This window comes from Asterias amurensis, chromosome 3 (genome assembly GCF_032118995.1).
Source record: "Asterias amurensis chromosome 3, ASM3211899v1".
Classification (NCBI taxonomy): Eukaryota; Metazoa; Echinodermata; class Asteroidea; order Forcipulatida; family Asteriidae; genus Asterias; species Asterias amurensis.
The window spans coordinates 15,804,456-15,819,553 of record NC_092650.1 but is presented as its reverse complement, the minus strand read 5'-3'; the positions used below and the strand labels follow the sequence as shown (position 1 = coordinate 15,819,553).

The following is a 15,098-nucleotide window of genomic DNA, read 5'->3' as shown; positions in this document are numbered from 1 at the left end:
CACTTTACAAATATAGGAGAGTTATGTGTTTTTATTTCCTCGTCATCATCAAATAATATGCAGTAAAATACAATGTTGTAAATGTTCAAGATACTGAACTTTAAAAGCACAGGGGTGGATTTCACAAAGGTAGTCCTAACTTGGGACTAGTCCTAGGCAATGCTAAGAGATAGGACTGGTCCTAAGATTAGGACCAGTAACTCATCCTAACTTAGGACTGGTCCTATCTTTTAGCATTGCTTAGGACTAGTCCTAAGTTAGGACTACCTTTGTGAAATCCACCCCCTGGACACCATTTGGTAATTGTCAAAGACCAGTATTCTCACTTGGTGTATCCCATCATGCATAAAGTAACAAACCTGTGACAACTTAGACTTAAATGGTCATCGAAGTTGCAAGAGAATAATGAAAGAAAAAACGCCATCAATGAACAAATTTGTGTGCTTTCAGATGCCTGAGAAGGGCTTCCGGCCTGAAGTCTTTCTCAGATTCAAATATTTTAGTGAGAAATTCAATTTCTCAAAAACTTTGTTACTTCAGAGGGGGCTGTTTCTCACAATAATTTATACTCCATGTATCAACAGCTCTCCATTGCTCATTACCAAGTAGTTTGATGCTAATATATATTTTGAATAATTGCCAAATGTGTCCAGTACCAAAGCTCCTATCCTTAAATTTTGTCTCCATGGCGTCTTCCTTTCCTCCTTTTTAGCTATTTTCATCAGGTTGGTTCATAACTGATCTCTCTATAGCCTTTTTTGTCCTTTTTTTTTCTATTTTTTTTTCTTCCTTTAAAATCTCGTCCTTTAATTTTGTCTCCATCCCTTCCTCTTTTGTATCCATTTTAAATTTTCATTGGGTTGTCTCGTAACTGATCCCGTTCTCCTCTCATTTCTAATGACATCAGCCTCAAGCCTCTTCTCCTTTCAAGTTCTACTGAAGATCAGTACGTAACTGATCCCATTCTCTTCTCATTCTCAAAGCCATCAATCTCAACAACGTCTTCCTTCAAGCGCTGTGAAGATCAGTACATAACTGATCCTGTTCTTCTCTCAGTCTTTCTCAAAATCAAGATCAGTACATACCATCTCCAAAAATGGCAGTACACTGTACATGCTTATCAGGGCAATGGTTATAAGCCGCGAAAAGGCTGTGTGTCAAACATCTGCTTTAGTTGACCATGCAAAAGATTTCATAAACTGATCTTCACCCATCCGCCATGAAGAACTCCACATGAGACAGAATACCTACCGGGAAAGTAACACGCAATCGAAATACCTGAATTACAAAATAAATTTTATAAAACAATCTGCAAGACCAATTGAAGTTAACACTGACTAGTGTGAAAATTGTTTTAAAAGTTTTGTCAAGCAAAGAATGTTACAAACAGAATAGTTTAAAAAATCCACATACATGTAACTTGGTTTCAGTGTTTATGTGCGAGAATCAACCCCTTGAAAATGAGGAATTTAAAGACATTGGACACTATTGGTAATTGTCAAAGACCAGTCTTTTCACTTGCTGTATCTCAACATATGCATAAAATTGAAAATCTGTGAAAATTTTAGCTTAATTGGCTGTCGAAGTTGCGAGATAATAATGAAAGAAAAAACACCCTTGTCACACAACGTTGTGTGCGTTTAGATGGTTGATTTCGAAACCTCAAATTCTAAATCTGAGGTCTAGAAATCAAATTCAAGGAAAATTACTTCTTTCTCAAAAAATATGGCACTTCAGAGGGAGCCATTTCTCACAATGTTTTATACCATCAACCTCTCCCCATTACTCGTCACCAAGTAAGGCTTTATGCTAATAACTATTTTGAGTAATTACAAATAGTGTCTACTGCCTTTAACACAATTAAAGGCATCTATTTTTCTTCACTTCGCTTTGATGGTACACTTTAAATGCACACCACCAGCCCTGGGGTGGATTTCACAAAGAGTTAGGACTGGTGTCTTATCTCGAGTTAGGACGAGTTACTCGCCCTAACTGAGGACTAGCCATGCATTTTTTACATCTCCTATGACTAGTCCTAACTCTTTGTGAAATCGACCACTTGTCCCAATTCCATAAAGGTGTCTAGCAGTAAATGGTAATTGGGCAATTTCTTTTGCTAAGCAAAAATTAGCAGGAACACAGGCGCTAACAATAAACATTGTATGGCATTTTGGCTGATAGCCAGTTTCTGCTTAGCAAATAATTTTGGCTTTTGAAATTTTGCTAATGAAAATCAATGGGGTTGTCGCTAGATTCAATAACAAGTACATGCAAACAAAGCAGTTCTTCATTTACCGGGTTTACAAGTTGAGTGTATGTTTTGGGGAATGGAGGGGGCGGGAAGGGGGGGGTATGAGTTACAATTTCACTTTGCAATCTTACTATTTACTGCAGTCGTCAGTTCCTTGTCATTCTTTGACCACCTTTTCACCAATCCCGACATCTCATCTAGACTATCATACGAGACCGTATCAAACATCCACGTCTTCTCGGCAAAACTGGGACAGTCGTTCAGAGTCAAGGAGCATTAAGAGTCTGTACATTGACTTCATCGCATAAAGAGTCTAGCAGAAAATTGTGCTTAACAAGTTATACGCTAAGCCAAAATCAGCAGGCAACCAGTCACAAACAATGAACATTGTATGACATTTAGCTGAGCAGTTTCTGCTCAGTCAAAATGTTCACTGCTTAGCAATTTTTGTGCTTTTGGAATAATTATTTACCAAATGTGTTGTGCCCCTTGACCTTGAGCAATTTTGGGTGGCGACCATTTTGTCAACCACTAGGCTAAAATTCCATGGTTAACTACACATGAAATACTTCCTGGGTACCACGCAAAATCACCCGATGGTCGACTTGACCCAGGTGGTACCAGCATGAACAGCGCCCTCGGCTGTTTCATAAAGGATACGTTCTCCTGTACAATACGCTCAAATCTGTAACCCACTGCAGCATGTCTGCTATAGATGGCCACGTTGCCGAGGCTGTAGACACCTTCACTGTGCCGATCTCCCTGTAGTGATTGTGATATGCATTGAGTGAGTAGGTACCGTACTGCATGTGTTTGTGGCAAACGTCTTCCATCGTCTCTCTGGAGGAAGAACAAATTTAAATGACAGTGAAAGGTAGGGCCATACTTTGGTAACGACCCTGGAGAAATAAATATTATTGTTATTCATTTGGTTTATACCAATGTACACCGATGTGTGTCAGCACTGTATACTCGGGACTTACCAGAGTTCTGTGAAAAAATATCAGAGGCATATTACTCGGGTTGGATTCAAACCCACGACCTCTGCCATTCTTGAGCAGTGTCATACCAACTAGACCACCAAGATTGTCTGAAAGCTAGGGGCAGTTTGAATCCTATGATTTAGCAGCGGGTACTGCAAATGATTTAACATCTATTAAATTGTTATGATTGTTATTATTTAAAAAAAACTTACAGACAAGATTTCAACCGCGTCATCACCACCTCTGCTGATTGCAGCAGCTTAAACTCCAGCCTCGCTTGGAGGTCTGGAAACTGCTGCAGTACATCAGAGCTGCCTTCTTGGGCAGCAAGGCGAGAACACTGCAGCTGCTCCCCTAAGTTTGTCAGTGACTTGACCAACGAGAGGGATTCTACCGTGACGTCCTGCCAGACCAACTGTTGCTGCTTGACCATCTTGAAAGTTTTCCGAAGTTGTTTGTGCACAAACTCAAGTCCATGTTCGGTTGTTACTTTATGCACTGTCGACATTATTCAGAAGGAAAAGTTGTCTGGTGGAAGATCAAAAAATCGTTATTGAAATTATAGCTGCGATAACGTAACCGGGTTACTAACCATCCTCCCGACATTAATGGCCGGGCGGAATAAGAACTTCTCCACATAAAAAGAATTGCACTGGCGACAGAACAACTACACATGTGTACATACATAATAACTACATTTGAGACCCATGACAACACTCGTCAACGACATTGCAAAATTTAATACAATCATAACTTACTTCCGGTTTTGCATGTGTGTAGCTAGCGACACCCACGTGTATTTTTTGTGTACACACACAACATAACAAAAACCTAGCATTTGCCGTCACGAGAGGGCGCTCAACCAATATTATTGAACAAACTGCGCTTGCGCTAATCTTAACGAGATTTGTTCAACGAGCGGTTTATTCAATCAAGAAGAAAAAAATGTCAAAATTTTCTCGAACCGTAAACCTTCGTATGATTGACATTTAGAAGTGTAAATTGTGCCTACATAAAGTATTTAGTTGTCTTTTCACAGGGTGAGTATGATAATTTTACGTTTGCGATAAAATTAACTATTTCTGAGTACATATTTACGAACAAAAACAAAAACCTGAAACTCGTAGTCGTACTTTTACCTTTTATTACTACATGCTGGTGCTGGTGGGAATGTACGTGTTCCGGTCACTTCGGCACCTTGCATACTCGACACCACAAACTCGGTACATGTACAAATAAAAACTCGGCACCCACAGTTGAAAATGTTCGATTTGCACACTGTGTGGTCTGGTGGTTGGCCTCAGTGTATTTGATTTTTTTGATGTAAAAAAAACTAAAACTACAATACAATTACAATATTAAAATTAAGTAAAAAGTTCAGTGGTCCCACCTTCCTTGGAGTGTGTTTTGGCTACCCAACCGACTCAACAAGTCCGTTACTGGTTGGTCTGAACAGCTTGTCACCGCGCTCAACCGAACACGCGAAAACGCGCAACCGATGACCATTGATTGTTTCTGGTTGGGGTAGCCAAAACGCACTCCATGGCCCGGCCATGGAGGAATAAATGGTCCCACCCACGTGCCATGTAAAAAGCTTAATCCTGTTGAAGGTGCAAGCCTTACAAATTACAAATATTATTATTAGAATAAAATTATTTTTGAAACCAAAATTGCCAGAAATTAGGGCGACGTTGTCGTTAGTTAACATAACACTGAACATGCTGAAGTCAGTGCCAAAGTACCGAACTGTCGCCGAGCCGTCAGGATCGTAGTTTCCATCCATGGTCGGCGCTTTTCGGCAAATCATGCTCTGTATGCAACAATCCAGTAAAACCCTTAAAGGAACACGTTGCCTTGGATCGGACGAGTTGGTCAAAACAAAAGCGTGTGTAACCGTTTTTTATATAATGCATATGGTTGGAAAGATGTTTGAAAAGTAGAATACAATGATCCACACAAGTTTGCCTTGAAATTGCGTGGTTTTCCTTCTACTGTGCGAACTAACACGGTCAGCCATTTATGGGGGTCAAAATTTTGACCCCCATAAATGGCCGACGTGTTAGTCGACGAGGTAAAAGGAGAACCACACAATTCTGAGGCATGTTTGTGTGGATCATTGTATTCTACTTTTACAACATCTTTCTACCCATATGCATTTTATAAAAAACGGTTACAAACGCTTTTCAAAGACCAACTCGACCGATCCAAGGCAATGTGTTCCTTTAACAAAACGCTTATTAACATTAATAGTCCAATAAAAAAAATTAAATGGCGATGTTCTTTTTTGTCACCGACATGGACGCATTTTAGCCTAGGCCCGCTAGGTTTAGTCTATTAAAAAAAACGTTTTATTAAAAACTCTTGCTGAACCATTTGAAGGGTGGACAATTAAGTTTCCAGACTTTGGAAAACAAACTTCACCCCAATTTTCTCGGGAGTTTGGAAGCGGTTTAATCATCTATCATAACAAGTGATTTTGCCATTGACAGCGTTTACTATAATATAAGGTTCAAACCATTTTGCATTGTGTAAGTTGTTCATTTTTTAGAGGTAGTACCGATGTACAGGACTCCAGGGTGACATTATGCTTATTTTACAGAAAATTAAAATTATATAATAACTTGTTTTTCTAGCTAGTTGTTGTTCCATTACCAATCGCCGAGAAATCAACAGACAAAATGCCCAAGAAGAGGAGGACGAAGACGGTGCAGTCGAGCAAAGCATCGGCACCATCCGGAGGCAACGAGAGCAGTAACTCCAGCAACGAAGACAAAAGGGAAAAGCTGGAGCTGTATCTCAAGGACTTTGACATGAGAGGTTTGAATGACTAGATAACACTCAATTTTTAAAGGCAGTGGACACTTTTTGTAATTACTCAAAATAATTATTAGCATAAAACCTTACTTAGTAACGATTGATGAAAGGGAAAGGTTGATGGAATAAAACTTTGTGAGAAACAGCTCAATATTGTTGTGTTACAAGAATTGCTTTTTAAAAGATATATTTCATCTCATTTTTTTTCCCTCAGTGGCTAACTGCCTTCTTCAAGCAGATAATGAGTGCAAGGCAATATGTGCGGCCATCAATCACGCCTGTATGATGGAGCTATTTAAGCTCCCTAAGAATATACGAGAAATGACAAGGGCGGAGTTTATGGGTAAGTTTGTCTCTTAAAAATCAGGGCCCATTTTCATGTCAGTGCTTACCGTAGATTTTTTTAAAAAATCTTTCATTTTATTTATCCCGGGGAATAATTACCTTAGAGTTATGCCCCATAAAGTGTGTGTTAATTTATTTTGATTTAAGAGGAAAAGCATTATTTTTGCAGCTCCTCTTATAGGAACACGTTGCCTTGGAGCAGACGAGTTGGTCTATAAAAAGCATTTGAAACCTTTTTTATAAAATGCATATGGTTTGAAAGATGTATTAAAAGTAAAATACCATGATCCACACAAATTTTCCTCAAAATTTCATGGTTTTCCTTTCATTGTAAAAACTAACACGGTTGGCCATTTATGGGAGTCAACAAATTGACTCCCATAAATGGCCGACCGTGTTAGTCAACGGGGTAAAAGGAAAACCGTGCTATTTCGAGGCATGTTTGTGTGGATCATTGTGTTCTACTTTTACAACATCTTTCTAACCATATGCATTTTTTAACAAACGGTTACAATTACTCTTTTCAAAGACCAACTCGACCTATCCAAGGCAACGTGTTCCTTTAATTATTTTTCATTTTAAATGTTTTCTTCTTGGCTTGAGCCTTGTTTGAAAAAACAGGGCTCAAATTTTACTGGCCTGAGGCCAGTAGTTTTAGTGTCAAGGGCCAGTGTTGACTTATAAAGGCAGTGGACACTATTGGTAATTTTGCAAAATACTTATTAGCATAAAACCTTATTTGGTAACAAGTGATGGGGAAAGGTTGATGGTATAAAACATTGTGAGAAACGGCTCCCTCTGAAGTAACGTAATATTTGAGATAGAAGTAATTTTCCACAAATTTGATTTCGAGACCTCAGATTCCGAATTTGAGGTCTCAAAATCTCAACTGAAGCACACAATTTCCTGTGACAAGGGTGTTTTTTCTTCCATTACTATCTCGCAACTTCGACAACCGATTGAGCTCAAATTTTTACAGGTTGGTTATTTTATGTACAATTGTTGAGATACACCAAGTGAGAAGACTGGTCTTTGATAATTACCACTAGTGTCCAGTGTCTTTAAGTACTGTGTTCGACACGGATTGACACCACTGTTAGTGTCTAACGGTGCTTTGTGTTTGCCACCATAGCCAAGGGAGGTAGTGTCAACAATAATATGTTGCATCAAGTGACGGAGGTCGTTGACTCTATTACTTCATCAATACTACCCCCAACATCGGCAGAGCACAAGACAGTCTCCTCATCCCAGGGAGAGTCTTCAGCTACAGAGAGTACTCAAGGTGCAGAGGGGACGACAGCCACGAAAAAGGTTTGCCCACTTTGACTTTGACTTGATAATAACGATGCTCCCCAGGATTTCTCAAAAATGTGAGACTTTCAGGACCCAAATTTCAGGAAGTTTGATGGTGTAAGCATGATCTGAAATGTGGTCCTTCAGAAAATGTTTACAATGCTTTTATTTGTGTTGTTTTATCAGCCATTTTGTGCATGGTGGGGTGTTCTAAATTGTTTTATAATTTATGATTGTTGTGAACTTGAATTTGTTTTGTTACGAAATTGGCATATCAGTTGTAATCAGCCCGGTACACTAGCTTGTGCGTGGGAAGAACCAGATGATAACTCAAAAGAAGGGTTTCAATTTTTTGTCCTTAATAATTTGTTTTTGGCACCATGACACTGTATTGACAATCATTGCCTGATAAGTAGAAAAAGATTGCAATATAATATCGTCCTGTCGGTGCAAAAATTTATTATTTTGGAAGTGTCGTGGCCGAGCGGTTAAGAGCACCGAATTCAAACTTTGGTGTTTCTGATCAGCAGAGTGTGAGTTTGAATCCCCAGCCGTGACACTTGTGTCCTTTAGTAAGAAAAATTACCATTGCTTCGTCCTTCGGATGGGACGTAAAGCTGTTGGTCTCATGTGTTGTGTAACGCGTGTAAAAGAACCCAGTGCAATTATCGAAAAGAGAAGGGGTTTGGCCCGGTGTTCCTGGCTGTGGCTGCGCTGTATGCGCCGTAGCACCTTGTAAACCCTTATAAGGTGCTAACTAATTGGGTCTCAAAATTCATCACTGCAATAACCTATCTTACTGAAAGTTTGTATATACTCAGCGCCTTGAGTACATGTACCTTGTTTGGTAGATACGTGCGGTGTGAATATTCTCCATGCAACATTCATGTTCATGTATCTAGGGTTCCATTCATAGCAGACTAGCTTTGTATATTGTGTAAAACCTTGTTGGGTGATGTTGAAGGGTCATATAGTTGGAGGGTTGACTGTATACTGTTCTTGAGTGGGCACAACAATTTCCCTCTGGTAAGGGGCACCTTTGAGGAAACTTTTAACTTGTATTAAAACCTTGCAAACAGTAAAAGCACAGGGCACCACAGCAATTGCTGTGGGTGCTTTGGTTAACTCCAAGCCTGTGTGCAGATATGCATTCACCTCATGGTATCTTATCACAGGCTGGCACAGTCTATCATCATTCGGAAAAGTGCTCAAATCAAATGGTCAGAGGGTAAGATTAGTTTTGAACACTTGACTTATTACTTCCATTGCAATGTTGTACACAGAAAGCATCAGCCAAGGGAAGGAAGCGAACCACGACAGCGACCAAACGCAAAACACAAAAGAAGAGTGTTCTGGGCACAAACCAAAATGTGAACACAGAGGGAAGTGCAGGACCACCACAGACACTCCGAAGATCTACAAGGTATTATAACAATTATAAAGATTTGCATTGTGCACATGTCCACCCTGCTGGCTGTACAAGGTGCAGTAAAACTAAAAACAAATCAGGGAGTAGATGGTATACAATGCTTAAAGGAACACGTTGCCTTGGACCGGTCGAGGTGGTCTTTGAAAAGCGTTTGTTATAAAATGCATATGTGTAGAAAGATGCTGTAAAAGTAGAATACAATGATCCACACAAACATGCCTCGAAATTGCACGGTTTTCCTTTTACCTCGTCGACTAACACGGTTGGCCATTTATGGGAGTCAAATTTTTTACTCCCATAAATGGCCGACCGTTTTAGTTCACACAGTAAAAGGAAAACCACGCAATTTCTAGGCAAACTTGTGTGGATCATTGTATTCTACTTTTAACACATCTTTCCAACCATATACATTTAATAACAAAGGGTTACAAACGCTTTTTTATAGACCATCTCGTCCGATCCAAGGCAACGTGTTCCTTTAAATACACATTGGTTTAAAGGAAGAAGTCAAATAGTGTTGTACACTGCTGTTGTGTGTACGTAATGTAAAGACCTCGCATGTGGGCGTCACTTGGGAAGGGCGTCCTCACTTTAGTGGTTAAAACAGAAGTAGCCTGAAACTCTGACGTCACACTTCGAGGCTCCTAGTTATTACGCCAGATATCTGCCTTTTAGGGCATGGCCATCATCACCTTTGACCTCCCATTCATTTCACATGGCCTTCATGGTCCTGAAGAGTTGCAGTTAAATCTGATGTGCATATGTATGCTTATGAAGCCAATACCTGTCTTGCTGATAAAGACAGGGACCAGTGTAAAACGGCTCGTTGTCATTTGCCAATCCTTTGTACCGCGTGTACAAATCGGTTCCATCAACATTTTAACACCAAGATGGCAAATGGAAGCCATTATGGAAAATGACTCTGCTAGAATCGAAACATGAGGCCATTAATACCCCAAGGGCTGTTTTGTCCAGTCATCAGTTCGCTACAGCCTTTTTTTTATTTCTCCTTTTCTTTTTTTCAGGAAAGCATCAGCAAGGAATACATTTGTAACACCAGCTGCCAGGACCGGGAAAGCTGGGAAAGCATTGGGTTCAGGATGGGACACACCAGCGATCACCCCCAAGTTTGATCCCAGGTCAGTTTTTACTCAAGCCCTTAAGCAGGCCTAGAAATAACCCAAGGGTCCGCAGCAATTGCAGTAGTGCCCTGTGCAGTGTGCCTGTACAAATTTACATTTTCCTCTTGAGTTGCTGTGCCCAGTGTTGTAGCCTTGTAGCCACGGTGGGCGGTACTGGGTGGGCCTGCCATGCAGTCGATTTCACGAAACGCTAGGATTAATCCTAACTCGTAGGATGGGTTCAATGCGTCCTACTTATTTAGATACGGAACTGAACCCGTCCTAAGTCCTAAGATTAATCCTAAGTTCGGAAGAGTTTGGTGAAATCTACACTAGGACTCTCACGTTTTGCCCAGCACTCTTGAGCAAAATACGTTATGCTGCCCAGCACAGATTGTAAATATTGTCCACTTTGCATTGGTCTGAGACACAGCTAATGATAAGGGGTGAGAAATAACACAATCCAAAGGCCAATCAACTTATCGCATGGCCCCCATGACACAAACAATTTGGAAACCTGGCCCCACATAAACACGAATAATTTTGTTGATCTCCTTGCCCTCGTTAGACTTCCAACAAAATCTGATTTATTGCCCACCACTAAATTTGGTAGCCTGTGCCCCTTCAAGAGTACAGTTCATTTCAAGGCCTTATTTGAAATAGATTTGACTTAAAATTTAACATCTATTTATAATTGATGTCTTTATTCATGATTGCTTGCTTTGTTTGTTTTCACAATGTTTGATGTATACTTTTTGTGTGAGGGTTTCATGTTGTCAAGCGCTGTGATCATGCCTCCTTTATAAGCACTGTTAATTAGTATTATATTTTGTTATAAATTGTTCATTGCAGGTTGCCAGTGACGCCAGCTACATGTGCAATGCGTGAAGCGAGACGAGGAGAGACTATGATGTCATTGTCTGGCAGTCCCCTTTCTTTACCTAGCGCTAAACCAGACGGAAATATCATCAAATTTGGTGATGGCACAGTAAGTAAAACTCAGACTTTGGGGTTTTGAAAAAGTAGAAACGATTGCACCACTCGGTTTTAAAGGGAAGCTATACGTTTGCGTCAGGATGGACAGGTCCAAGCGCGGACGAGGTCCAGTTTCGAAAATACCTTTTTGCTGTGAAGTCCTGCCGTGTCGTCTTGCAAGTGTGGTATAGGGTAGCAGTCTGGAACTGTGTGCTGGTTGAGAGCACGGTAGGAGCTGTTGCATGTAGCAATAATATACAATGTACATGTTTTCTGTACCAAAATAACGGCTGTTGCATGACTAAATATACATAGCAACAGTCACTACACACTCTTAAAATTAAACAGAGAAAGTTTTTTTCCGCTATTTCCTTGTGACTGCAAAGACCAATGGAGCCAAAATGTTCACATTCTTGTTAATATTTCAGGTATGTTAAATGCATAGCTGCCAACTTCTCCCTGCTTCTGCAGAAAGTTCTCTGAAAACAAACCTGTCTTTCCTGTTCTGATGAGCAAATTTAAAAATCTCCTTGATTCTGGAAACTTTTTTTTCCTATTTTATTGAATACAACTCTAAATATCTCCCTGATTTTTGTACAAAATCTCCCTAATTAGAAGATGAAAATATAGACCTTATGCACATGACATCATTTCAGTAGGGCACCCTCACCTAGAGGTCAAAAGGAGGTTGTTCATTGGCCAATACTATAATGCGCCGCTCGTACAAATCTGTGCGTCTCAATTGTTTCGTCACCGTTTTTCCTCTGAGATGGTGGCTGGATGACGTCAATGTATAAGGTCTATTGGCAGCTCTGAATAAGTTGGGTCACATAAAAATGTTTGCTGTGATCTTCGACAATTACCAATGTCGCAATGTGCTTTAAAGGCAGTGGACACTATTGGTAATTACTCAAAATATTTTTTAGCATAAAACCTTATTGGTAACGATTAATAGGGAGAGCTGTTGATAGTATAAAGCATTGTTTGATACAGTTCCCTTTGAAGTAACGTAGTTTTCTAGAAAGAAGTAATTTTCCACGAATTTGAATTCGAGACCTTAGAATAAGAATTTGAGGTCTTGAAATAAAGCATCGGAAAGCATGCAACTTCATGTGACAAGGGTGTTTTTTTCTTTCATTGTAATCTCGCAGCTTCGATGACCAATTGAGCTCAAATTTTCACAGGATTGTTGTTTTATGCATATGTTGAGATACACCAAGTGAGAAGACTGGTCTTTGACAATTACCAATAGTGTCCAGTGTCTTTAAAGCCATTGGACACTTTCTGTAAACAGTATTTTTCAAGGCCCACACTTCGTGTATCACAACTTCTATATCAAATAACAAACCTGTGAAAATTTAGACTCAATCGGTCATCGGAGTCGGGAGAAAATAAAGGGAAAACCCAACCTTGTTTCCCCACGTTTCGTCGTGTCATGACATGTGTTCAAAAAAAATCTGTAATTCTCATTAGCGAGAATTGATAAATGTTTTAATGGTTTCTCGAAAAGTGAAGCATTTCATGGAATAATATTTCAAGAGAAGTCTTTCACCATTACCTTCTGTAAACCCTGTAAGTTATTTGTAAATCTGTGAACTTTTATTTATTTTTCTGTTCCGAAAGTGTAAAATGGCTTTAAGCTAGTTACTGCTGAGCAAAATACACTCACGCTAAGCAAATACTTAAATAAGTATTTTTTGGGAACATCAAGACCAACAGCTTGTAAGTTTTTTTCTCTTCTAAAAGAACACTTCTTATCGAACAAATAAAAATTATGTTTTTTTTGTTTGTAAACTTTCTTTCAGGCCTTGGAGATTGTGGGCTCATCGCCTAAGGTTGACATGAGTATCAATGAAACGACACGTCAAAATATCCTTCTACTGCAAAACAAGCTGGCCAAGATTCTGAAGACCTGCTCAACGGGTCAAGAAGACAGTGTGATCGTATCCCCCTGAGTGACACCAGCTTTTTATAGCAGCAATTTAACAGATGTTAAAGTTTGCATCAGGGATAAAGAATATTATTTGGTTTTATAAAATATCACCCATGTGTGTTAAGTATGCATGTGCTTGATACACATTGGTGTATGGGTAAAACAAAATAATGTTCTTTATCCCGATGCAAATTTTGACATCTATTAATTTTCTTTTTACTTTGTGGTTTCCTGCTTGGTCAGAAAAGTTGTCCCCATAAAACTATTCAAAAGGCTATCTGAATTGGGTGATGGAGTTGAATGGTTAAAAAAGTTTGCCTCTGTCTGTACAGAACACCAAATTTTATATTCTCTTTTGGAGTGTACATGTAGTGCCTTCAAACCTTTGATCAAGTTAGATCTATTTAACTGTAAATAGCTCCTTATGTTAGTTGTCATAGTCATTAGTATACCTCCTAATATTTTGTGCGATTTGGAAGGACTTGTGTTTGTTTCAAAGATGGCTTGTTTTACAGTAGTGATCACTCGGCCGAATCCGTTTAAAGGGTCTAAGTTATCTTAGCATCAATGTACCTTCTTTGAGATAATCACGATCTTTGTTTATGTAAATAGTTTAGTATTGAATACATTTTAATATTTTAATGCTTCTGGCTGGCACCTTGAACACAAATGGGAGGAGGGAAACTACCAAGATGAGGTTAAGTTGGCTCAGTTTGGGAGAGCGCCTGTACTTTAATCTAGTTATCACAGGTTCACATCCTGCTCTTGACAGTTTTAATTATACTTTGCAGGGATGTGAGATTGTTCAGACTTTTGGCTGAATTCTTATTTTTGATGTTGGCCTGGTGAAGAAAATCAGACAATATTTTTTTTACCATAAGTAAAGAAATCCTACTCATTTGTCTACTCCTCTAGTGCTTTGGATACTATTTCCAAAAGCTCCATGAAATATATAACCCCAGGGGTTACCAAACAGTAGAAATGGCATAATTTTGACGTACCCTTGAATTATCCAAGTTTCATTAGTAATTACTCTCATCACCTCTGGTTGTTCAACCCAAACCCAGTCAGTTTCCCTTTGTGATTTAAAATTGAAGTTTAATATTTTATAAACAAATGCAAATTATGACCTATTATTGAGTAACCTATAGTACCTACACAGGTCTGTATGTCATTATTTGGCAAATGTTCAGTAGAGTGACACAAAATACAGGAAATGTTTAAGAAAGTAAATCAATATCAACATCACTGGTTATTTTTTGTTTTTCTCCCGTGTTTCAAGTTTTTAATCCAAACCGCTAGCTTTGTAAATATTATGACACTTGAAAAAAAGTTCTTATGTGATTTAGTATTATGGAGACTGAGACCTTTTCTCTTTGACAGAGTGTATCATCATAAATTGGTTATACTTGGTTATTAAAACTTGAACATTAAAGAGTAACTGAACAGGTGTGGCAGCAGAAATTAAAAACTTAATATTAAATAAAATTGAATATTAACATGTAGGCGTACTGAATTGTTTCATTTTGATGAGTTTGTATGATTTTTTTTTTTTTTTTTTTTTCAAAGGCGACCAATCTTTTTTGAAGGGGTTGGGGTTATGTTTTGGTGAGTCTCGGGACAGCTGAACCAGTTTTGGGCTGGCACCTTTCTTCATACAAAAAGTTGGGGAAATCTGACGGTGCAGTCTCCTTAAAAAACTGACCTAATTTCCGGAAAAGTTTCCGTATGGCGCCACCACTTTTTCATTCGATATGAAATAATATAATATCTAATTTACCTGATTGATATATCCCTTTTTGTAAAAATGAGTGAAAAAGTGGTGGCGCCATACGGAAAGTTATCCATCTGGGGAATTCAAGACCTGTAGCGCTTAGAAAAAAACAATAAGGAAAGGTAAACGTTAACAAATACAACGACCGTCATCACCGAATTCTACCCAAGCCCGAATGTG

General features: G+C 39.0%; 2 protein-coding genes across 2 annotated transcripts; one reads left to right on the top strand and one right to left on the bottom strand.

Annotated features, from left to right (window-relative positions):
• Positions 1–43: 43 nt before the first annotated feature.
• Positions 44–4,054, bottom strand: LOC139934950 (AFG2-interacting ribosome maturation factor-like). Its single transcript, XM_071929376.1, has 5 exons — positions 3,993–4,054; positions 3,447–3,762; positions 2,912–3,091; positions 2,383–2,498; positions 44–1,247 (listed from the first exon to the last, which is right to left on the bottom strand). Exons 2-5 carry the CDS (start codon positions 3,740–3,742, stop codon positions 1,207–1,209), a joined length of 633 nt encoding a protein of 210 aa, XP_071785477.1. The 5' UTR covers positions 3,743–3,762; positions 3,993–4,054; the 3' UTR covers positions 44–1,206.
• A 78-nt stretch (positions 4,055–4,132) lies between these two features.
• LOC139934727 (borealin-like) lies at positions 4,133–14,641 on the top strand. The gene is made up of 8 exons (XM_071929110.1): positions 4,133–4,274; positions 5,868–6,051; positions 6,263–6,391; positions 7,526–7,704; positions 8,970–9,109; positions 10,141–10,254; positions 11,089–11,224; positions 13,017–14,641. Exons 2-8 carry the CDS (start codon positions 5,913–5,915, stop codon positions 13,164–13,166), a joined length of 987 nt encoding a protein of 328 aa, XP_071785211.1. The 5' UTR covers positions 4,133–4,274; positions 5,868–5,912; the 3' UTR covers positions 13,167–14,641.
• Positions 14,642–15,098: the final 457 nt, after the last annotated feature.

Excerpts from the sequence above, each read along its gene's own strand:
- LOC139934950 (XM_071929376.1), bottom strand. The coding sequence starts at position 3,742 with ATGTCGACAGTGCATAAAGTAACAACCGAACATGGACTTGAGTTTGTG. Across the intron at positions 2,499-2,911 it reads AGCGTATTGTACAGGAGAAC|TTTTGCCGAGAAGACGTGGA; the intron begins GTATCCTTTATG and ends CGACTGTCCCAG. Across the intron at positions 1,248-2,382 it reads ACTGACGACTGCAGTAAATA|GTATTCTGTCTCATGTGGAG; the intron begins GTAAGATTGCAA and ends CTTTCCCGGTAG.
- LOC139934727 (XM_071929110.1), top strand. The coding sequence starts at position 5,913 with ATGCCCAAGAAGAGGAGGACGAAGACGGTGCAGTCGAGCAAAGCATCG. Across the intron at positions 7,705-8,969 it reads GGACGACAGCCACGAAAAAG|AAAGCATCAGCCAAGGGAAG; the intron begins GTTTGCCCACTT and ends TGTTGTACACAG. Across the intron at positions 10,255-11,088 it reads ACCCCCAAGTTTGATCCCAG|GTTGCCAGTGACGCCAGCTA; the intron begins GTCAGTTTTTAC and ends TGTTCATTGCAG.